The sequence below is a fragment of the Poecilia latipinna genome, unplaced genomic scaffold, assembly GCF_001443285.1.
Source record: "Poecilia latipinna isolate Pla-1442-1.1 unplaced genomic scaffold, P_latipinna-1.0 Scaffold1720, whole genome shotgun sequence".
Classification (NCBI taxonomy): domain Eukaryota; kingdom Metazoa; phylum Chordata; class Actinopteri; order Cyprinodontiformes; family Poeciliidae; genus Poecilia; species Poecilia latipinna.
In genome coordinates this window covers 93,528-117,579 of record NW_015114336.1, presented here as the reverse complement: position 1 = coordinate 117,579, position 24,052 = coordinate 93,528, and the positions used below count along the sequence as shown (strand labels likewise).

The 24,052-nt window shown below is 39.8% G+C and overlaps 4 protein-coding genes across 8 annotated transcripts in view; 3 read left to right on the top strand and 1 right to left on the bottom strand.

The window, feature by feature from the left end:
• Positions 1–326: 326 nt before the first annotated feature.
• On the bottom strand, positions 327–8,010 carry stk25b (serine/threonine kinase 25b). The gene is made up of 11 exons (XM_015060495.1): positions 7,590–8,010; positions 6,809–7,039; positions 5,746–5,802; positions 5,548–5,656; positions 3,373–3,530; positions 2,120–2,305; positions 1,292–1,437; positions 1,114–1,213; positions 959–1,030; positions 733–869; positions 327–653 (listed from the first exon to the last, which is right to left on the bottom strand). The coding sequence occupies exons 1-11, from the start codon at positions 7,617–7,619 to the stop codon at positions 614–616; spliced, it is 1,266 nt and encodes a 421-aa protein (XP_014915981.1). The 5' UTR covers positions 7,620–8,010; the 3' UTR covers positions 327–613.
• Positions 8,011–8,916: 906 nt separating this feature from the next.
• LOC106964789 (mitochondrial fission factor homolog A-like) lies at positions 8,917–15,025 on the top strand. Of its 3 annotated transcripts, XM_015060490.1 has the most exons (8): positions 8,917–9,060; positions 10,731–10,952; positions 11,141–11,319; positions 12,048–12,139; positions 12,243–12,413; positions 13,297–13,372; positions 13,587–13,760; positions 13,867–15,025. In XM_015060490.1, exons 2-7 carry the CDS (start codon positions 10,739–10,741, stop codon positions 13,716–13,718), a joined length of 864 nt encoding a protein of 287 aa, XP_014915976.1. In that variant the 5' UTR covers positions 8,917–9,060; positions 10,731–10,738; the 3' UTR covers positions 13,719–13,760; positions 13,867–15,025. The 3 variants fall into 3 exon arrangements, with proteins under 3 accessions (XP_014915976.1, XP_014915977.1, XP_014915975.1); XM_015060491.1 differs by having other exon boundaries at positions 10,734–10,952; positions 13,587–14,211; XM_015060489.1 differs by having other exon boundaries at positions 8,918–9,060; positions 13,587–14,211.
• On the top strand, positions 13,684–20,042 carry LOC106964788 (probable flap endonuclease 1 homolog). 3 transcript variants are annotated; one of them, XM_015060487.1, is made up of 11 exons: positions 13,684–13,760; positions 16,171–16,237; positions 16,374–16,476; positions 16,683–16,737; positions 16,829–16,890; positions 16,972–17,108; positions 17,807–17,867; positions 18,568–18,699; positions 18,792–18,937; positions 19,033–19,189; positions 19,920–20,033. In XM_015060487.1, exons 1-11 carry the CDS (start codon positions 13,727–13,729, stop codon positions 19,971–19,973), a joined length of 1,008 nt encoding a protein of 335 aa, XP_014915973.1. In that variant the 5' UTR covers positions 13,684–13,726; the 3' UTR covers positions 19,974–20,033. The 3 variants fall into 3 exon arrangements, with proteins under 3 accessions (XP_014915973.1, XP_014915972.1, XP_014915974.1); XM_015060486.1 differs by lacking the exon at positions 13,684–13,760 and adding an exon at positions 15,086–15,364; XM_015060488.1 differs by lacking the exon at positions 13,684–13,760 and having other exon boundaries at positions 16,683–16,756; positions 19,920–20,042.
• Positions 20,043–21,668: 1,626 nt separating this feature from the next.
• Positions 21,669–24,052, top strand: part of agfg1b (ArfGAP with FG repeats 1b) — a 22,335-nt gene continuing 19,951 nt past the window's right edge. Inside the window, exon 1 of the mRNA XM_015060483.1 lies at positions 21,669–22,055. Within this exon, the coding sequence (XP_014915969.1) occupies positions 21,889–22,055 (167 nt within the window). The 5' untranslated portion in view covers positions 21,669–21,888. The remainder of the gene's footprint in view (positions 22,056–24,052) is intronic.

The following is a 24,052-nucleotide window of genomic DNA, read 5'->3' as shown; positions in this document are numbered from 1 at the left end:
TTTAAGTCATATTTGATACATCTGAAGCATTTTTATAATAACTGAAGGTTGAGCCTGGATAATACCTTCCATCATGACACCCACGTTTCTAGTTATCTTTAATGATGCAGGGATTTCACACTTAAGATGCCCCTAAATATGACGGTGATCAGTAATTCTTATGCTCCAAATCCCCAACTCACTGTATGAGGAGGGAGAAAATGGGAGTGCATTGAAAAAAAATTCATTTTGTAATATCAAGATGTCCCTTTATAATGGAGTTTCTTTGAGTGAAAGTAGGCATGGTGTTAGAAGAGTTCATGGAGCAAGAAAAAAAAGACAGGAGATAATTTTCAATAGTCTTTATATTCTCACTAACAGGTATACACAACGGTCTAAATGGCATGGCTTTTTTTTTTCTTTTTGTTTTAGTGTTAAATACTCTTCGTTTTTAAAGAAAAACTGTAAAAATATTTAATTGTAACTAATTATAAGATCTCTTTCAGGGTGTAGACGGGGAAGGTGGCAGTGGTACGACAGGTGGTCTGTGGTCGTCAGAGCTGTTGTGTTCATGGACAGATGGACGAAAAAAAAAAAAAACAAGGCCGGGTGACGTTACATCCAGTAGGGGGTTTCACCGTGAAGATGGAGTCATGTTACCATTTAAAGTAAACCTGAAAGGAAAACGTGGATTAGCAGGTTACAGTCAGAGACGTGACGTCGGTTTTAGAACGCCGGCGGCGGAAGCGGCACCTGCACACTCTCTCCATCATATGTGTGACCAGACGGTCAGAGATGCCTGGGAAGGACTCCTCTGCCAGGCTGAAGGCGTTCTCCAGCTCCTCAATGGCTCCTACTCCACCGCCGCTGGCCCGACGCTTATCTTTCAACTGGTGGGGAAGAAAAGTATTGTCCATAACTGGTCTGGTTATGTCAATAAGTTGCAGTTGTGATGATGAGGAGGAGGAGTGTGACTTGCCTCTCTGAATATGGGCGTTACCAAAGCAGACAAGCACTGGGACTTAGGCTGTCGTTTCATAGAATCTCCGGACTAAAGAGAGGAGGAGAGGTAGAGAGCTGAGCGACCTGACAGAGCAGCTGCTGGTTGCCGTGTACGGCAGTGGGATGCCTCACCTCTGAGTCCGGCTGTGGGTAGCCCTGCTGTAGCTGGCTTATAGATTTGACTGTGGGGAAGTTCCACAGGGGAGTCTGCTCAACGTCACCATCGGCGTCCCTGTGAGGTGGAGGAGAATGAAACACTGCTGATTCAGCGAGAGGACAGAAATGCTCTTAGAGTCACGACGGCACTAACATGTCTGAGTCGTCGGAGCTGGACTCCTCCCCATGTCCCTCGGATTTCCAGCGCCGGTATCGGTCGATCAGCTCTGTGAGATACGTCGTCTTCTTGGTGTGACGGGTGATAAACTTATGCTTCAGGAGCTCTTTGGCAGTGGGCCTCTGTGCAGACAGAACACAAGCAAAAAATACCCACTAAAAATCACAACCCATTTACTTACTTATTTTCATTAGGGATGCACCAATCCACTTTGTTCACTGCCAATACTGATACCGATATCTGAGGTACTGAACTGACTTCAAATGTCTTTTTTATGAACACAGACATAAAGGTACTGAATTATAAATTAATCTTCTAACTCTGTATCAGTACAGCTCACTTAAATACAAAAAACAGCTTCATAAGTTTGGTCAAACATGTAAAAACAACTTTAATTTGTTCTGTCAATGCAATTGGGAGTAGAACAGTCAATGTGAAATAGATAATAAAGAGACAAACACAATAGGTTGACTGTCTCTGTCAAACATGCAAAAAATAATTTCCAACAAACTTTCTTTCAAATGGTTCAGAAAGTGAAATTAGAAATTCTAAATATAATGTAAAATAAATAATAAAGCATGACATCACTCAGAGCACAAAGCATAGAATTAGACTGAATAAATTGGGCACATTGTCACTGATACCTGACCTAGAATTTTTTGCAATATCGGACCGATACGGATATTAACTTTGGTTCGGTGCATCTCTAATTTTTATACGTTTTAATTAGCGAAGCTCTCTTTTTCCACGTTGAAAAGCTCCAGAATTGTGAGCTTAAAAAACGGACACAGCTGTTGGACTCACAAAACGAGGGTCTTTGTTTAGGCAGGCCTCCACAAACTCTTTGAAAGGTTTACTGTAGGGGCCCTCCAGGGTGGGCGGGGGGTTTTTGGGGATGAGGAACAAGACCCTCATGGGGTGCAGCTCCGAGTTGGGCGGCTCTCCTTTAGCCAGCTCTATGGCCGTTATCCCCAGGGACCAGATGTCGGCCTGAAACGGAGCAGAAACATGTCGTCACGTCATGTGACACAAAACGAGCTGCAACTAAGAAACAGACTTCAAATCTAAAAACAGCAATGGTTTCCCACACTGAAACACACAAGAAAATGAGAAATTTTAGTAGATTTTTATGTAATAAATCAACACAAACCAGAGGGACGATGAAAAAAGCTTTTAACAACTTGGTGCAACAAAAATCTGAAAAGTGTGGTGTGCACATTTTTAGAATTAGCATCAGCCTTTACTGTACAGAAGCACAATAAAACGTGTTACTATTTCAGTATAAACCCAGAGTTTTGTTTGTCTTTTCATGTTTAATTATTATTATGATAGGTTTTTTTTTTTTTTGTTTTCTTAATTATTTTATTTTGTCTCTGACATTTTACTTGTTCTGAAAATAAAGATTTCATTTCATTTAGAGTTAGGTTCCAGAACAGTATCCTGAGCTTTAAGCATCTCTCACAGAATAGTTGAATCTACTATAAACTAGCACTACATGCTAGTTTTGTGGTAGCTAAAACTAGCATGTAGTTATCATTACATGCATGTAGTGATTATTAATTAGTGTAGCCGGTAGGAGCAGACGAGATTGGGGGTTGAGTGTTGGTTCCGACAGACACTTCTGGAGGAGCTGCACCCATCACATTTACAGCCGTCAGTCATGCACTCTGAAAACGGGACTTTTATGGAAGGGAAGGGCAAGAAAAACAAGCTGCTGGTGAAAGTAACCTCAGAGAGTTTTCTACCCGCCGCCTCAGTGAACATGAGGAAGTGGGAGTTTGGGTCAGATGTGAGTAAAAGCTAACTTCCTGGCGTCCAAACCAACAGAGGCTCAACCTTAAACCTACAGCCAAGTAGTTCAGATCAAAGCACATTTCTGTGCCAGCATGTCTGAGACAAGAATGGAAAACTAACGTTTACCATCCAGTCTGAGTTCAGTTCCTAGAAGTGCAAAGCTGAAAGAGACGCCCAGTGTGTGCAACAGTAACTCTGTCAGTCATGGTGCTTGTGGTTGCCGTTTGCTGCTGCCAGGCTCGTTGCTGCTGCTCCTCTCTCACCTTGAAGTCATAAGCCGACTGCTTGATGACCTCCGGCGCCATCCAGAACGGCGTGCCAACAAATGTGTTCCTCTTGATCTGAGTGTCTGTCAGCTGGCCGGCCACTCCGAAATCAGCAAGCTTCACATCGCCCTGCTCCGATAGCAACACGTTGGCAGCTGGATGAGAGAGAGAGAGAGAAAGAGAGAGAGAGAGGAAGAGAGAGAAAGAGAGAGAGAGTGCTCAATAAGCTGGGTTAGCCTTTGCTATCCGTTACAGAAGTCCTAAATGCTCCATGGTGAAACTGGGTCACCAGCAAACACCTGGTCTGGAGTAAAACTGCTGCAGCCTCATTTGATCAGTGGCACTCTTCATCATAAACAACACAAGCCTATGATAAATATGGAAAATGTAAATTTAAATACATAAAATTAAACAAAGTTGTGTTTTTCTTATCTGAAGGACGTAGAGATAGAGGATCTAGATGTCTCCCTTTAAATGGTGCGCTCTCTGCTACACAAGGGCTACTTGCCTAAGAAATCAGTCAGCAAGGTCTCTTCTTCATCCAGCGACTAGTCTCCATGGTAACAGTATTATTGCACTTCCATTAGCGCTTTGAGGTTTACAGCAGATAAACCTCCAAGTGTATCTGGATGTATGTTCTGCAGCAGACCCAGTCAGGAAGGAACAATAAATACCAGCACCATAAAATACCAGCTAATGGTTCTGTCCACTTCTGATCTGCCGTGAGAAAGAACTGACCGTTAGCCCGGCCCACCTGGTCATGTCCTGTGGTTAACAATTGTAACCCCATCGTTGCCAACCTAGCAACCATTCAGACAAAATAAAGTAAAATGGGAATCTGCAGGTCAGGCTTTTTAAAGATCAGTGATCGGCCAGAAAACTGCAGTCGGTTCAGCCCTTATATTAAAGTACAAGGAAAAACTATTTCACCTTTTCACATGAGAATAGCCTAAGAGGGAACCATATCAATATTCTATATATAACAGTAAGTAAAATAGATGAGAAGCACTCTAAAAGTTTATCATGAGTTAGTTTTCTAGTTTGTACTGGTTTAAACTAAATGTGTTTTTTTTCCCAGTTGGCAGTCCCTAACTTTTATATTTAGTTATTTTTTGCAGCTCTTCTGTTTAATATATCACTGAAAGATTCCAGAGAGAAACAAACGCCTCCTGCATGCTCCAAAAACTGAAACACATGCAGCCATTTGATCATTTTTGGAAGGTTTAAGGAAGTAAAATCTCATAAAAGCAATAGCTGTGCATGTATGGCCCAAAGGTAAAGAAATCAACATTCAACCCCTGAGAAAGATGGTTCAATCCTCACATTTGGTCATTCTTTTCCTACTTTCAACACATTGAATTTTAAGACATCATGCTTTCTCACTAGCTGTATCCAACCAGAAGGAGCTGATGAAACTAAATGATCCACGTCTTTCACTTCAGATGTCTCAACAGGAGCACTAAGCTGTAGGACTAAACTCTTCAGGGCACCCCGGAGAGAAGAGCAGAGCAGAGTGGAGACAAATGCAATCCCTGAAACGTGTTGCTGAGAACAAGACACTGAATCTGTGGCTTCAGCACTAAAAAGCACAAACGCTCTACAGAGAGGTCAAGAAGCAGGGAGAAATGATGCATTCATGTTTCTGCGGAATATTAAACACACTAATAGTCCAACTTATTAAATGTCTCACTTTTGTCACTGTGGGATTATTACAATCAATCTATTTTATGAGTAACAAAGAAAAACATTTAAAGGGGCAGTGTTAAGTGTTTTTCAGGCATACTATCGGTTGTTACAAAAATACTTAATTATTTCAAATTTGACTTTGTAATTGAGGTGCTTTACACAGCTGAATGGTTGCCACGGGAGATTAATGGATTTCTCAATCAAGGCAACACTCCAGGTATGTTTTTGATGAGGGAATAATGCTGCATCATGATGTAAATCTAAAATGAAAGTTAATTAAAAAAAAAAAGAGATGTAAATGAAAATAAAATACCAACGTGAATATGTTTAGCACCTACAGATGGCTGTGACGTTACAACCTCACACACGCTTGTGAAATCAAGCAGAAGAGAACGTGTGTAGTGTGACTGTGACTGCGTGGCTGAGTGTGAAGCATCTGGTTCGGGCTCGGCCAGCACCAGGCTGTAGTCACACATCTTTCATTACCTTTGATATCTCTGTGAATCTTCCTCTCCGAGTGCAGATACTCGAGGCCTTTGAGAATCTCCCTCAGTATCGTGGCGATGTAGGTCTCCTCCAGAGGTCCGGGGCGGAGCTGGGCCGGGGAGAGACGGGACGGTTTGGATTCTCGTTTTCAGTCTGGCTGCATCAACAACGAGCTCTGAAACGTAGAAAACATCTTACCAGATCCAGAGCAGATCCTCCGCCCAAATACTCCATGATGATCCACAGCTTGGTTCCCTACAGGGGGAAAAAAAGAATCGAGTATTAACTGACAGTTATTTCACATCGTCTTTAACTTGTTTTAGAGTGTTTTACAATTCATCTCCTGGTTCTTATTTCAACTTTCTGAAATTAAAGTTATAACCACATAAATTAGACTTATTTTTTAGTTTTCTAGTTATTCTGATTTTTGGATGTGACATTTTCTTTGCTTAAAAAAAAATAAATAAATAATAATAATAATAATAATAATAGTGATTCATTTTAATCTATGGATAAATTGTTGCTACTTCTCTCTTAGACTTTTTTTATATTGTTTATTTAATTTAAACTCTTTCTCTGGTTTCCTTTTAAAGTCTATTTGGCTGTCAACACAATAGTTTGACCTCCGTCACATTAAGTCTAGATTATGCTATAATTGTTTATTTGTTTGGTTTGTTAACCAAAACCCAGTTGGGATTGTTGAGATTTTATGTAATACAAACAGGCTGAAACAATTAATTGTGATTAATCAATTATTGAAATAATTTTTGTAATGGATTAATCATTAAGTGAGGTATACAGACTAAAGAAAAAAGGCAACTTGCTGAAAGAACAACATGTTCAGAACAGTAATTAAGCCACAGCTGCACAGGAAATGTATACATTTTGCACATTTGAGATAAATGTCTGTAAATAAGCTCTGATCAGTACTCTTCAAGTGACAGTTTTAGCTTCACCTGGTTCAAGTTCTGTAAAAAACTACCACAAAGCACCTTCAGCTATCCACTTATTAATCAGTTTATGTCAAGCAGAAAGGTCAGAGGAAACATGAACTTTTATTATTTATGAAGGATTTTGAAAAGGAAAGACACTTCACAGTTCTGTGCTACTTGGTGTTGGTCTATGTCATAAAACGCCTCAATAAGACATTCTTGTTTGTAGTTGTGACATGAAATGTGAAAAATTTATAATATTGCGAGGCTCTTCATGTAGTTATCCCATTGTTATGTGTGTGTGTGTGTTGTTTTTTTTACTATCTCACCTTCAAATATGATCCATAATACTTGGTAACAAATGGACTATCACATTGGCTCAGGACTGTGATCTCCTGTTGAATATCTTCTATTTCATCCTCTGCTTCTTCCAGGTCAATAATTTTAATGGCCACCACCTCCTTGGTGCGGTTGTTGAGACCCTTGTAAACCTCTCCAAAAGAACCCTTTCCAATCCGCTCCTGCTTGGTGAAGTACTCCTCCGGGTCCAGCTTGGTGTTCTGGATGAGTGACAGACAAATCTAAGCATTTTGTATGCTAATAAAGGTGCTTATGTTTTATTGTATGTGTGTGTGTGTGTGTGTGTGTGTGCACTGTGAGGTTGTCCCTAATTGACATAAAAAGCACAGAAAGCAATGCTGCTATTGCTACCTTAAATGTATATTCGATGTACTATAGTGCTGTGCTGCAAAATATTAATAGAAAATGATTAGCTGCGTCTGTTTTACATTACTATATTTGAAATAACAGCAGCAAATAAACTCAAAGCTACGAGGTTGTCTCAGCGCACAAATATATCAACTGCAAATGCAAAATTACTGAGAATTGAAATTATAAAACAGCACATTACATTTTAAATTATCTTACAAATTATCTCCAATCATCTTTCTTGCTAAATGTAATGATAATAAAAAATGGTACATGTTGTGACAATTGGTTTAACCGTGTGCCCCGATGTCTTGGACCCCCACCCATCCTTATTCCTGAAAAGCCTGACAGCCACAGGAATCCACTAACAAAGGATAAGAAAGGTGACAGGAGGTTCTGTACCTGGTTCTGTAAGTCTCCAAGGTGTGCCATCCCTTCTGCCGGGTCGGACAGAGCGACAGTCACAGCTCTGTCTTTCCAAACTTATCAGTCCTTACAGTTTTCGCCGCTTCCCGTCGCTGCTCTCTAGGAAGCTAGCTGAGAGGCTAGCCGAGCAGATAAACACCCAAACTGCTGCCTTTTAACGGGGCTGTCACCCCGCGTACCGTTTTCGGCCTTCAAGCCCAACGGAGGACCGAGCAGGCCCGGCGAGACAGCGAGCTACTGACCGACACGCTCCATGGTATGTTCTCGGTGAGGACGGAGGGAGAAAAAAATCTCTTTCCGTGAATTAATATTTAATTCATTTCAGGGAGCGCTTAGCCTGTTGTTCATTTAAAGCTTGAGGAGGACAAAATAATGGCTCAGACCGACTACGCATGCGCTCTGTGTAGGAAGCCGATGGAATTCTGGGAGGTGTATTTCTACACTTGCAGCAGAAAGTTTTCAACCTGATATTTTTAATAGTTATGTTAATATTTTACAGCTGATATGGAGCTATTAAAGTGATGTTTTTTTATGAAATAGCATGAGGTTATTATTAATAATAGCTTATTTTCCTGTAGCTAACAGATGTCGATTTGCCATGAAAAAAAACACAACATTTTTCTATGGATTGTAATTGTTCTCCAGATTTCAATATTGTGTTGTTTTACTAAATAGTAACTCATCTGGGAGCTGTAGTTACATTCACTCTTAAGATTAAGATTAAGATTCGTGTAGACTAACTACACGTGTTAGTCTACACCACTATATAGTGTTAGAAAGAGATCTCCACTTACTGCCACTGAAAATCAACAGTGCGCAACAAACTTATAAAACTATGATGCAAGTTATAGTTTTATAAGGCACATAACCACAATCTCATATGTAAGTCCTACTCATCCATTCTTTTCCTGCTTAGATTAAAATATTTTCTTCAGCATAAGCATCTGACCCTATTTTGACAAAAGGGTGCCTAATAATCGTAATACTAGAACTGGATAGATATGTAAACAAGAGGACAAAAGGGTGAATACAAAATTATGGAAATAGTAACCTAATTAGGGTGGATATGTCCATGTTACTCATTCAAATAAATAAAAACTGAATAATAAGCAGAAGGCATTTTGTAGACGGCCATTCTCTATTATTTATTTCGCCGGTTGATTCCTTAATAAAGAAGCATCCTGCTGAAATGTGAGAGTACCGTGCGTTCGTTTTATAACCTCTGTGCCACCTGCTATAGCAGCTCTCGGTTCCGCGAGCAATAGAAGTCTCAAACTCCGCCCCCCGTCGTCATGCACGCGATTGTGATTGGAGCAACAGCACTCTTTATTTGCGTTAGGAGCTGTACAGTTGCTCGCTGATTGTCTCCAGCAGAAGCTGTATATTTAACGAATGGAACACTGATTTGACATGACATTTTAAAGCGTGGACCAAAAAACCCCAAACAGTAAGTAGTCACGCAGGGTTCATAGCTGTGTCACTACATTGGAGACGGTACGCAATTCTCAGCTCACGGCTTTGCTAACATACTAACGCGGGCTACTGTTCATGGCTTGCTAATGTTAAATAGTATGTTAGCCAATTTTAGTTAATTAGCGTAATGTTAATTTGTATTCAGGCTGAACATGGCGTCTTGCATTCTGTGACATTGAAACCGCGTGTCAGCAACGGCTACACTCATGTCAGTGTTATGTAATTTAACGCAGTGCTGCGAGAAACACTGTTTTTCATCCAGTATTTATGAAGCATGGCTGTTACACGCCATATCTTCCACCACTGTAGTCCTCTCAGGACGCGACACAACTACCGGACAGTCTGTTCAGACGAACCAGACAACATGTTGTGACTACGCGGCAGCTTCAAGGCGGGGCTATCGCTGAGCCTGTCCAAATTAGCCGTAAATGATTCTGCTCGAAATAAATTCAACCGCTTAAGCAGTAGTTATCCACTGGCATGGAGAAGGGCAGCTTGATTGAAATCGTGTGACTTCATCATTTTTACCTTTAGATGTTATATTATGTGTGTGTGAAGTTACAAGAAGAAGAATATAAGAGTTATTAATAATTTATAATAAACAATTCAAAAGATGAATTGGTCCGTCCGCTGTGATGGATGTCATGCCAGGCTTCTCCTCCTGCCTAACCTATAGTCCCTCTCCTGTTCTCTGTCAGAGTTTGGACTGGGGCCTACCAGACGGGGAATCGTGTATCCCCAGAGATTACTGGGTGCCATTTAAAATCAAACCTTCTTTTGTCTCATCTTACCCACTCCATTCTTTTGCTTCTAGGAAATAGAGATTGGTAGGTTCGGTCTAACATGTTTTAAACTCTAGCTACAGTCTGGTGTTCGACAACAGGGCCAGACTGCAGTGGACTGTCGGGTCTACAGAGAGGATCATCAGGGCTGATTTTCTCTCCATCCTGGACTTGTACAGGACTAGGGTCAGGAAAAGGGCAGCTAACATCTCTGCAGACCTGACCTCACACATCCTGGACACAAACAGTTTACTTTAAGCTCAGCGCTACAGCGTGCTCTTTGTTAGAAAACAACAACAAAAAAACAGCCAGTCCTGACACAGTTTCTTCCCTCAGGCTGTCTGATGTACATCCTAGTAGAGTCAATGTCTCCACTATAAAACAAATGACCATATTTTACACCATTTTAAACAAAACCCATCAGGTGCGCATTTATTTTAATCTCAAAAGTTTTTATATTTTATATATTTTTATATCAGATTTCTTGTTTTTCATTCTCTTGTGGCCACAGGCATGTGCTTCTTCTGACTTCCTTTTGAACATGTTACTGACACAGGAAGCAGCTAACTTCAGTCAGTAACAACATCCACAATGAAGAGTGTTTTAGTCACCGTTACCTAGCCGTGCCTAAGTATGTTGTGATCTCTCATAGGGAAAACATTAAAGTTGTGAATTTTTCTGAAATCAGGCTGATTTTTACTTTAGTTCATCTTAGAGTAAAATAACTCGACGGCTCCATTTGCATCTGTAATTCTGTAGGTAAGAAAATCAGAATATTTATGTGTGAGAGACACCAAATCCCAGAAACATATATTCAAAGAAAATTTTGTGTTAGTTTTTTTTTTTTTTGTCTATTTGACAGTAGGCTGGATGAGTGGGCCAAGTTTTACCCCGCCTGCCGAGGTGGCTGAGATTAACCGCATCCATTATGAGCTGGAGTACACAGAGGGCATCAGCCAGCGCATGCGAATCCCAGAGACCCTCAAGGTGGCGCTGGAGAGCGGATCGGGGCCCACTCTGCTTCAGCCACCTCTACCGGTTCACACAACTCTGATGCAGGTTCCTGAAAGAATTGTTGTTGCAGGTAGGATACTGGGTTTGGGTCACTAATGATAAACATTTAAAATAAAACATAGATGGAGCAGTTCAAGTTGTGGAGCTGTTGCAGACCATCCAGGACAAACAGCTTTAACACCATCATCAGTGGGATGCTAGAAGCGGTAAAAGAAATGTCCCTTTAAGTTCTTTCTTTTTTTCTTTTTTTTCTTGCAGGTGACGATGGAGAGTCGAGGTTTGTTCAACCAAGAGATTTAGATCTAATTCAATCGGTTCCATCGGTGGACCTCCTGAACATGAAGGCCCCGCCGCGTGTCCTCACCCTTACAGAACAGCCGCTGGACTCTCTGGAAACGGATCAAGCTGCCAACTCACAGAGTAATCCCAGCCACACTGTGAGTACAATCAGACTCTAGTTTTGTGGATTATAATATAAACTCGGAAAATTGCTACTTGAGCATTCAGCGTCTTTGCACCAAAAATCTGGAACAAACTTCCAGAAAACTGCAAAACTGCTGAAACACTGAGTTTCTTAGAATCTAGACTAAAAACTCAGCTGTTTAGATTTGCTTTTGAAACCTAATCATGAAACAATCAGTGATCACCTTATGTGCAAAATGTAATGTTGACTGTGTGTTTGATGACTTTGTATTTTTGTGTTTTTATGATGTAAAGCATTTTGAAATATCTTGTTCCTCAAAGGTGCTATGCAAATAACATTTGATTGATTTTTATTCATAATCTCTGATAGTTCTATGTTATTGGAAATTTTACATTTCATGTTGAAATTCCAGTAATATCTGTAGGCTTCTCTGGACAGGCCAGTGCATACAGGCCCAGTCAGTACAAAGATGGACGGTGTATTCAGTGACTAGTTTTGTCACACTGGCCACTGAGAGATCCTCAGGACCCACTGTCCTGTATGTTTTAGGCGTTTCTCTTCTGTCACACAGCCGACTTACATGAATGTCTGGTTAGTCTTCTGCTTCACGTGATGGCATGCTGAGACGAACACCAGCAGGAAAGCTGTTGATTTTGGCCATTTAATGATTAAGGATTTTCAATAACACTTGATCACTAGATGTGAGCCTGGAATTCAATGAGCTCTTTCTGTGTGTTACAGGCCAGTTATAACACCCGCTCTCGGAGGGAACGCAGTGCAAGTGAGAACATACCTGGTCGTCATGGCAGCCATTGTAGCAGAGGAGACGTAAGGTAAGGAAACCTGAAGTGCTGCTGATCTCTAAAGGTCCCTAAAGTCTATTTTTCATCATTGTTTGTTAATCTACCGGTTCTTCCAATCTTCCCCCTGTGCTAGCGTAACCCCCTCCCCATCAGCCCCCCCTGTCCGCCTCTGTCCTCCCCTCTGTTCTCCAGAAGATGCAAACATCAACCTGTTTACAGCTGCTGGGTTTCTGTCTTACGTTCAGTCAACGACGCGCCGTGCTTATCAGCAGGTCCTTGAACTCTTAGATGATAGCCACCGGAGGTGAGTTGTTTTTGGTTGTTTTCTCATTAATCACTACATTTTTTATGTTGCTCCATATAGATGGCCAGCTCTGATTGTTTGAATTGAATGTATATACAAACCTTGGCAGCAACAACTGGCAGCAACTGTTTGTAATAATTTACATCGATTTGGAGGAATTGGGGATCACTCTTTGCAGAATTGGTTTATAGGAAGGTTCTTAAGTTTGAATGGCCTGTTTAAGGTCAAGCCACATCATCTTAATCAAATACAAGTCTGGATTTTGAGTGAGCTGCTTCATAGATTCATTTTGGTTTTGATTTTGTTTTTTAAAGGGAAGCAGAGGTTGACATGCCGGTTTGTTTTGAAACATGCTTCCCATGAAAGCTTGAGCTAAAGGTCAAGAGCTCATAGTCAGACATTGTCCTTCAATATTTTTTGCTAGAGAGCTGAATTCATTGTTCCATCAGTTAACCTCTAAACCCCTCCAGCTGTCATCACTCTATACCAGATACAATGCAATACCCTTTCCAAAACTTTCACCCTTTGTTGCAATTTTCCCCAAACTCTTGAGGATCATCAATGTTTTTGGGCCTTTGTTTAGTCTTTTTGGTCAGCAGTGGTTCTTGGCCCTGGTCCTCTCTAATGAATGTGATTTTTAGCTTGCTTTCCTATTGTTGAATCATGACTTCTGAAGTTGATTGAGCCAAGTAAGGCCCGCAGAACTTTAAGTGTTCTGGGTTCTGCGAAATTGCAAAAAAAACTGTAGTGATTGAAAGCAGTTAGGATACTGCCCTAAAAGAACAAGAAAATTAGTGTTGTTGGATATATGCTGAATGTCAGAATATTGTTCAGGATGCTGTTTATGTTATTAATTTAACCAAAGATGTGTTAATTTCCACAGAACCCACTTGGACTTGGCTCTGGATATGAACCCTGACGAATCTGGCTTAGTTGATGCTTCATCGCTGCGGCGTCAGGTAACGAGTCCCGTAATCTTAAGCTCTATCTTTCTCAACGTTTAACTCTTTTTCATTTGAAATGATTAGGTCTGAAACAGGGACTGGATGTGTTGGCGTTTGGGGACTTTGTTAGGTTCCCTATCACAGCCCAGCAGAGTTAGCGTTCAACTTAAAAAAAAAAAAAGAAAAAAAGAAGTGTGTAAGTAAACATTCACATTGTTGTGCTCACCAGATTGTGAAACTCAACAGACGTCTGCAGCTGCTGGAGGAAGAAAACAAAGAACGCTCCAAGCGGGAGGTGGTCCTGTACTCGGCCACGGTGGCGTTCTGGCTCATTAACACGTGGATCTGGTTACGTCGCTAAACCGGGATATGGCCCGAATCTCCAAAAACACTGGAAACCAAAGTAAATCCTTGTTCAGTCAGCATAGGTCTTTTCTGACATTCCACAATAATTAAAGAAAACAAATGTTGTTTTTTTTTGTTTTTTTTGTTTTTTTTTTTAATTACAGATTTCAAGATTATCTCTGACTAGGGAACACCTGAACCAGTGAAACCAGAAAGTGCTCAAAATTTGGAAAAAGTAAAGCGCTTTAGATGCTTTCTGGATGTGCTCTGTTTACTCAGTATATATCTTGTTCCTGCAAGTTATTGCCCACAAAATGAAGGCCAGACATCTTGATTGTATTTTCTGAGCTGTTGCCTCTGTTGTCAAATTTAAAACTAGTTATCTGACTGAGTTAAAATAATTTTACTGTGGCTATTAATGAATAATCCTGACACCAAACACTGAGACAAAGCTCACTACAAGTCATATAAAATGTTAAAATGTTACAAAAAAGAATGAAACTGTAAAATAAAAAATAACAATTGTGTTCAATTGACAGCAACAATCAGAAAGAGAAAGAGTGTCCATAATGCCAGTTCCTGTTTTACACTCTATTTGCATATTTTGGACAACATTTGTTTACTTTTAGTTTTTTACACAGGTTGGGGAATTTAAAGGCTTGCACAGAAAAAAAAGACTTGTCTTAGTAAAAACAAAACTCAGCTGTTACTGACAGGCCTCTATTAAACTGAGCAGCATGTGTTTGAAAAGACTCACAAGACTAACAAGGATTTCTTTAAGTGACAAACACAGTTTTAGGTCTCGTATCTAGGCTGAAATGTAGGTCCCCTGCTGTGGCCATCATTAACCATTCGTAAAGTGTCAAAATATTAATAATTCTGCAGATGCCATAGCCATTTCCCTGCATGTCACATGTTTAGGAGATTCTCATATGTTTTATATGAATTGTGTATCTGCGGCGGGGTGGGTGGGGGAAGACTTACTATGATCTGTTACATGAAGATTCCACATACTATTCACAGAGCTGGAGCTGTTTTTTTGTTTCTCAGATTAAAGCCATTAATCCCATTGTTTTATTCATCATGAATTTTGCTGTAAATCCAGGAGCCAATGTGTTCATGCTCAGGTGTAGTAGATGAATACTTGTTTTTGAATACCATATTCATCTGTTGTGCATCCTTCTTATGTGAACATTGCATACATATGTATTAATATTTATTTAAAGAGAGGATACGTTAGGTTAATATTTGTTTCTAATTTATTCATTTGTGAAATGTCTGTAAATATTATTGCTATAATAAATGCTGGAGGTCCGTTTCCTCAAAACCCATCTGTTTGCTCAGTACTGACCCCTACCGTTCACTTTGTTGACTTGCCGAGCTTAGGAAAAAATTGTTTCAATAGCTGAATTTCGTTGACGATAAAACGCCTTTTAGTCAACCGCTGTGTTTCTAAACGGATACAAAGTAGATTTACCGTGAGATATATTGAGAACCCGACGCTATTTGTTTTATTTTCTCCTTTTTTTTTTCAAAACCGGAAGTGGGAGAAAAACAAAAGTCCATATGTGATTAGGAGGATGGGGATCACTAAACTGGCTGACTTAATTCGTTCTAATGCTCCAAATGCAGTTTCTTATAAGGATATCAGTGACTATACAGGTAATAGAGGACTGAACGCCGACCAGCTTGATCTGCCTTAATTATCTCTAACAAAGGTTGCTAGCAGCTAACGTTAGCATTCATAAAGCTTCTAATTGTATACCAAACAGTCACTTTGGTGCTAATTACATCAGTAATTGAAGTTACAGTGCTATCACATGAAGTCAAATTCAAAATCGTGTTAACTGGTCTCACCCTAATAAACAGTATGTAAGCTTTAACCTTGTAGTTAAATATCTCTGTAAGATCTAATAACTAAGAAATGACACAAATAATGTAAATAATAGCAATGTGCTCCTGAGAAAATGCATAAATTTTTTTACTGATCATCAGGAAGTCCAAGCAGCTATAGCTGTTAGGTGTGTGCCGTACATGAAATATATTCATTAATGATCTTATTTTTATGTTATTCTGGGTAGGATTATGAGATCTTCTCCAAACAGTTCATTACTATGCAGAGAACAGTCATGTATAAATCCATAAATATGCATAAATTGTATAAGTTCACTTGCAGATACAATGGTTTATGGAACCACCTGTAAGCAACATGCAGGGGCGCAGCCAAGTACTTTCTGAGGTGTATGCAGAGAAATTATCTCATCAAGCAACTTTACTTTTCACATTTAAAGAGAAAACATCTTCATTTATCAAATGAAATCTTTTGAAACAGAGGCTTTTTGTTCTGCCATCAAGGAAATATCTGTTCAGTTTGTCCTTTGGGAAACTATGTCAGTGACAGGAACCAGTAAGTGAAGAACTCTTGTGTAGTTTTATGTTCATTGCGCTGCTGCTGTATTCCATCGCAGGGAAAGTCATCGCCTTGGATACCTCAGTGGTTCTGAACCAGTTTCGAGCAGCAACGCCCTCTTTGAGGTGAGAGATCTTTGAGAAATTTATCAGAAAAAATACAAACACCTGTAATGTTAAAAAAAAATAGTCCAACAATTCAGCTATAAATGCCAAAATAGCTTCTCTTCCATGTTGGTGATGTTGGGTTTCTTCTCCACAGCCCCCTGACTGGACTCTTTTTCCGCACACTGACCTTCCTGGAACACGACATAAAGCCGGTCTTTGTATTCGATGGAAAGCCTCCCGTGGAAAAGACACCTGTTGTAAGAAACATTTACAGCCTGCGTGTTTTGAATTGTTTTTGGGGATCATTTTGAGTTGGAGAACATGTCTGTGGGACCAAAGACCCTTTCCTGTTTTGCTCAAATCGGCAGTTTAACTGGTCTGCTGTAGAAACGATAGACTGACTGTTGACTGATTCCAGATTTTAAAAAATTCCTCTCGCTGATTGAGACTTGCTTTTCTGCAGCTGGAGAGGCGAGCCGAGGCAGCTGGTTGGAGCTCCCCCAAAAGAACAGGAGAAGGTCCACATGCATAAAGAGTGTAAAAGGATCTTTCATTATCATATTTAAATGTTTCCAAATTCTGATGTCATTGAATAATTCTTTTATGCAGCATCAGCCCAGACTAAGGATTCCATTGAGCTACTGAAATGTATGGGTGTGCCTGTCATCCAGGTACAACTTGTTTCAGTTTCCACTTTTTTTTTTTTTTGAAAAATATTTTTCATACTTCATGCACAGGATTCTGCCTTTCAGGCTCCAGGGGACGCTGAAGCGCATTGTGCCCGGCTGGTGAGACATGGGGTTGTGGATGCAGTGGCCTCCGAGGACATGGACACACTGCCCTTTGGAGCGAACGTTCTCATTCGTCAGCTGAATGCTAAGAAGAACAGGTATGTTGAAACTGCAGTATGTAACTTTTATAAAAAATGTACATTTATTTTACATATTTGTCACTATGTTGTAACAGCAAATTTTGAGACAAATAATCTGAAAAGATGGTTCTCCTCCACCTTCTCCTTGAGCTGCTATTGCCGATTGAAGAAATGCACCAACCAAAACAACCAATCAGAGCCAGGATGAGGGCCACGCTTGTGTACGGGTCGCTAAATGTGCTAATGACGGAGAAACAATTTACCGTTACAGGAAAATTGTTTATCTACCTTCATTGGTGGCTATGCTAACTAGCCTTAGCATTGACAACCGGCTATGCCAGCTGCAGCTTAGAGAGCAAGGAGGGGAATGACAGGGGAGCCTGAGCAGGGCCACACAGATGGTGATTGACAGCCATAAGACCCGCCTCCTGGCTCTGATTGGTTGTTTCTAGTTGGCACTGGGAGAAGGTGGAGGAGCTCGATTTTTCCCCCCCAGATTATTTGTCTCATGCTGTACTCTCACGACATAGCAACAGTTTTAACAAATATGTAAAAAACTTTTTTTTTTTATAAAAGTTACATACTGCAACCTTATAATCTGTATAAATATATAAGAACAAAGTAAAGTAGTTCCAGTGATAACAGAGTTCAGTGCTTTGCTGTATTAGACAGACGGTAAGTCTTATCTGATTTTTATTTTATGCTCATGTTCCTAGTGAAGTTGTGGAATACTCATTACCCAGGCTGCTGGAAAAACTGCAGATTACTCATGAGGAGGTAAGAGCGAAACATTAATGAAACTTTTGCTTAAGTTTCTGTTATTGGAATCATTTAAAGCACATGTCAAACTCAAGGCCTGCAGGCCAAATCCAGCCCGCCTTGAAGTTTTATGTGGCCCAGAGGGACACATACATAGAACACTGAAAATAACTGTTGTATGTCTAAATAATATTTTATCAATCAAATGAAAGCAGTTTTCAATAGAAGATTAGGGCAACAGGAAAAAAAAATTTCTTAGAATTTTTACTTTTTTTTTTTTCAGAATTTACCAGATTTATTCTGACTTTAATCTTCTGAGATCAAAAGACAGGATTCTGAGAAAAAAATGTAAAAATTCTCAGGGAAAAAAAGTGAAAATGTTGACATTTTTCTCAGAATTATGACTTTTGATCTCAGAAGATTGAAGCCAAAATATTTTTTTTTCAGTGGCTACAATCTTCTTTCGTATGTGTATTGCCAAATTACTGAATGTGAAATGATGTTCAGTATTATTGAACTTCTTTGTTAATGGGTTTAAACTGTAGCTTTAAACCCATTTGTTAATGGGTTTTATCAATGCGTTTTACCCCAACCGGCCCTTTGTGGACATTCATAATCTTGATATAGCCCAAAATAAAAATGAGTTTGACATCGCTGTTTAAAGTTTTGTGATGAATAATCACTTTTTTCCTGTCTTATTTTGCAAAATGCCTTTTAGCTTGTTGACCTTTGCATTCTGCTGGGCTGTGACTACTGCGACAAGATCCCTGGTATAGGTCCAAAGAAAGCTCTGACTCTCATCCAGAAGCATCGCACTATTGAGAATGTGGTGTTGCACATCAACAGAGAGGTAATCTCTTGTTTTGATCTACTTCTCACTATACAGAAATTCTAAAGAAAAAAAAATAAAGAAAAAAATCTAACATAGTCACATACTTCCAGACCCATCCTGTACCTCTTTTATGGAAATACAAAGAGGCCAGGAAGATTTTCTTGGACGAAACAGAAACTCCAGTTCCTAACTTGATGTGGAGGGAGCTGGACGAAGAAGCCGTGGTGGACTTCCTGTGTCACACCAAACATGTCAGGTACAGATTCATAGAGCCTGTTTTTCTGTTTATGTGGACCTGGACCGATGTGGAGCCGAAGGATTTGTTCCATTTATTTCCGTATGCTTTTTTAGGGAGGAGAGGATCCGTCATCGCATGAAGACATTTCATGAACATCGAGAAAATAGGCGAGAGGAGAGGAAAAAGGAGAAGGAGGCAAGGGACGGCAAGGGATGTATCAGGCAGATGCGCATGGACAACTTCTTCAGAGTTACCAGAAAGAGAGGACAGGTGAGGAGAGCAAAAGGGAAAAAATACACAAACATATGGATGAATATTTAGAAAACATAAATCTTCACCACTTCATCAGTGATGAATTTAAACTTAGTCATCCCCAAACATGGCCCTCTCAGAAAATTTATGTTAAATTCATGTTGTGAAACCCAATAAATAAACACATAAAAATTAGTATACACGTATTTGGAGTTTACCACAGTTTGTTGGCTTTTTGTTTCACCACTGCTTTTTGAGAGCGGAGCACGGTTCTTAGTGTTTCATGACGTTACTCATATAGGATGTTTTTGATCCCATTCATTATGGCATTATGCTTTGACAGAAATGTGAGGAAGAAGTCCACTCCCTTGGAAGATGAGCAACCATATAAATGTATCAGGATGCTTCACTGTTGACATACTTTTTCCTTGTTGCACAAACTATTTTCCAGATGTCCTAAACAATTAAGATTATTTGCCATAGAAAATAACTTTGCACCAATCATCTGCTCTCCACCGGCCCACTTCCTGCATAATTCCAGTCAGTCTTTGTTGTTTCTCTTGGACAGAAAGGACTTTTTTGCTTCCTTTCTCATTACAAAACCCGACTGTAAAAGTTTTTGTCTTATTGTGTGTTCAGATGCACTCACATCCTTAGAGCAGAGGTGCTTAGATACATTTTTTCAATGTTGAAAATCTGCTATTTTGATGTCTAAACATTTTTCCTCTCTTTCTCTTTTCCTCCACAGCCAGTAGAATCACTTTCCTCATTAGGTGACAACAAAAAGAAACCTAGATCATAATAAGTCTGCCTTTATTTTATAGTTGTTCCTAAATCGGAATAACTATATATGAAAAAAAAAGAAAAACAATTCAACCTGAAGATTATGCTCCAAGGTAAATATTCCAGACAAAAATAATCAGGATGCATTTTCTTATGATAACAGATTATTATCCCAATCCAATAATTTTGATGGTAAATTCAGTCAGCTGCTGATTGATAAATAATGTGCAGCTTAAAATAATTTATTTGACAGAGAGCCTATTTTTGGAACAATTAAAAGAAACCCAGCTGAGAATCATGAAAATATACTGACCACAACCCTGCATCTGGAACACCACAGCCTCCGACAGTACAGTACTGTGCCCGTGTACGACCAGTGGTGTTCAGAAAACAACACGGTTCCATTTGATTTCTTGGTCCATGCAGCAGTTTCCTGCAGAGCCAGTGAGACAAGCAGAGCAGGAGGTGTCCGGCCATGAAAGAGAACAGAGTGACCACTGTCAGGGAGGCCAAAACCAAGGACAGGCGACGTCTCTTCTCTGGATATTCAATGAGCACCTGCTGTGTAACAGGAGCCAAGACAGACACCAAAGGCTTGAATTTTAAGTTGTTGCTTTAATTTCAGAAAGAGAAAGTGAGATTGCTAAGTCCACATAGTAAAATCAATATTATGAAGAAAAAAAGATGTAAATCCTAATTTTTTATTATTTTTTAATGTCTTTATATGTAAGTATTTTTCTTTTACGATTAAAACAACACTGAGTTGTATTTGGTCATGTAATGCTTTTGTGACTTGATGTGAATTGTTTTAATTGCTCTTTTGTGGGACCATTTACTACAGAGAACCAAAAGTTTTTGTTAAGTATATTAATGTGCCAGTCTATTAAATACACAAATATCAAAATCTTTAAATCATGTCTTAAAATCAGATATATCCTTTTTTTAGGCATTTATTTCCTCTGCTACATCTCTTTATTAAATAATCTAAACTGCCACTGTGCTTCTTCAAATAATTCCCAACATCTGATGGCTGGTATTTGATTGTATCAAACACCAATCATGTTTGATTGGTGACAAACTATGATTTGTATCAAATATCAATCATAGTTGCAGATAGCAGCTATGGACCCAAGCAGTGACTGAGCTGAATTATGAAATAAAATAATATGAACGTAATTTTTTCAGCATTTAAGCATATTAAATACAAACTATGAAGTATTTTCTGATAATTATTTATTAATGAGCCCTCGTTGTGTGTTTAGAATCCAGATTAAAAAAAGACACTTGTTGGTTTAAACTATGTAAACCAACAACTATTTAGTTGGATTTTGGGGTGAAGTTAAAAGATTTTAAGAGTCGTCCTCTTCTTTTAATGCTAAATACTTTCAACAAACAAAGAGTAAAAGAGCCCCACAGCATGACACTGCCACCCTCATGCTTGCCAATTAGCATGATGTTCTTAAGTTTTGAAGTTGTATTTTAATATACCATTTTATTGGAATTATGAGAGAAATTAATATTTATTTACAACTTAATTTATTAAATTTTGGTTCTTAAAATGTAAAGCTGTACTTAATAAATTCACTATTTTCTTTCAAATTATTACATACATGAATACTTGTTTACGACTTATTTATTGCATTTTGGCACTTATGTCCCTTGATAATTTCCTTGCCATTGTGAAACAAAACACAAGGCAGCATTCCAAACCGACAGATGGCGCAGCCTCTGGGGGAGGGGTTGGGTTTTGTCAACGTTTCAGTTACAGAAGAAGAAGTTTGTCAGTCACCCAATCTACCCGCTGGACCTCAGCAAGGTGTCTCCCCGTTCCCTGCCGTCAGACGCGGCGAGTCTGCCCCCGAAGAAACGCACTCCGCCGCCGGGCCATTTGACCAAACTTCTCCCAGTGATACCAGGTGCCCTATTTTCTTGCCATGGCGACGAGTGCGAAGCGAAAGCAGGAGGAGACTCACCTAAAGATGCTCCGGGAAATGACTAGCCTGCCTGCGAATAGGAAATGCTTCGACTGTGACCAGCGCGGCCCGACTTATGTCAACATGACAGTGGGCTCCTTCGTCTGCACCACCTGCTCCGGGATCCTGTGAGTGTTTCTTTTTAGCTTCCACGCTCTATTTGTTGTTTATACCAACCGCCGTGGAGCGACGAGAAGCAGCTGTCGACACGAAGCTCCCGGGAGGTGCGATACCGTTAGCTCGTTAGCTAGTGGGAAAGATGGGACAGGTAATGCTGCCGCTCCCTCCGGTTCAGCCGGAGGGCCGTTGGGCTGGGCTTTATGATCCTCCAGGAGGCAGATTGGCTTGTTTACAGCCACCCTTCAGCATGACGAGATGCCCTGACTTGTGTGTGTAGGCTGACTGTTTGATTTCTGACTCACACTGCCTCGGTTCTCAAGGTTAGCATGCATAACGTTGTTGTGAACTCCCGAAAACCTCCAGGTGTTGGGTTGATAGGTTATCAGACCAACCAGAAGAGAAACACACAGCTCTAATTAGGCCTGATAGGTGTTTGGACTTAGAAAGGAACTGAGAAGGTTGGGAAAAATGCTTCAATAAGAAAGTCAGTCATTCCTCAAGTTTGAGCAATCCACTTGGTCTAAACATGAAACACATTTCTGCTTCTTCTCTGTGTGCGTCACATGGGTTTTACTCAAGTGTTGGTTTTGCAAGACACCATCCAGGCAGTGTTATAACTGGCTAGTTCCTCTCTTTAGAGTCAAGTTGCAACATGGAGATGCTGCATTAGACGACATTGTTCACCAACCATTTACCTTAGTATTTCAAATGTGACTTGGAGGCCAAAAATGTTCGTAAGAGTGTCAGTATGGCAGTAGTACATCACTTTCATGACCTTCCCCTTTGACTCAGACTGTGTGTATATCAGCCAACCATACACACAGCGTAAGGAGTCATAATCTTCTCCATATAAGGCGATCTGACAATACACACGTGCGGTTTTAAAATCTTTCCTATGTTTTTTGTTTTAATGTAATGTTTGCCATATGTGCAGATTGCTGTATAACACCAGATCACAGGACATAGAGGGTAATATACAGATGTGGTTAAAGGTTTACATGAAGTCATTATGGGCATGAATGTCCTATAAATACTGCTGTGTTTTTGTAAGACAAGATTTAGGTGCCCAACTTTTAAGCTTAGTATGGCAGCATGTTGTAGTAACTCTGTCACATTAGTTCTGATTTGTTCTTTTTGTAGTTTTTTGCCTACAATGTTTTTTATTGATGAATTGCCTTTTTTTCGGACGCTGTGGTTTTGGATGCTGATCAGCTGGAATTTGGGTTTTGTTTTTCTTTCTTTTTTTCTTTTACTTCAGGACAGTTGTGGATAGTAACAACAAGGTATATTTTTGTTTGTTTGTTTCTTTAAGCAGCTGATTGAGATCTCAAAAGCTCAAATGATACTTGAACTATGACCCCCAAATCCCAGAGGAGCTGGAATGGAGGCAGAGAGAGATGGAGGAAGTTCAAACCATCTCTTCCATCGATCATGGTGGACAAGAAACAAACCTCCAACTCTATCCTCTCTCTACTCGGCTTTCTAACCGTAGAGCCAGACAGATTTAAATAGGAGCAGCAAAAACAAATGAGGTGGATTAGTAGTTCTTGCTAACGGCTCATGATGTCATCCTGGAAATGTATTCTCTGCTGCCCAGATATGACATGTCAGTCAGAGACTTCTTCATATTTATTGCTACAGTGACTGCTACCAGAGATCCTTCCGGCCCACAGCATCATCATCCACGTTTCTCTGAAGATACCCAGTTAATATGAGTTATAACATTTAATTAAATTGTGTTAGATTTCAATTTTCTTTACATACATACATACATATGTCTGCCCAATGTCTTGTCAAGGGCAGGATGATGTAAAATTGACATTTTTTGAGCTTTACATCATGTCATAATGTTATTCCCTCAACAAAAACATACCTGAAGTTTTGCTTTGATTCTTTCATGCATGTTTGAGGGAACTTTTCATCTCTGTGGCAACCATTGAACTGTGCAAAACACCTGGTTTGCACAGTTCTGACCATTAGCTCCGCCCACCAGGTCACATCTGCA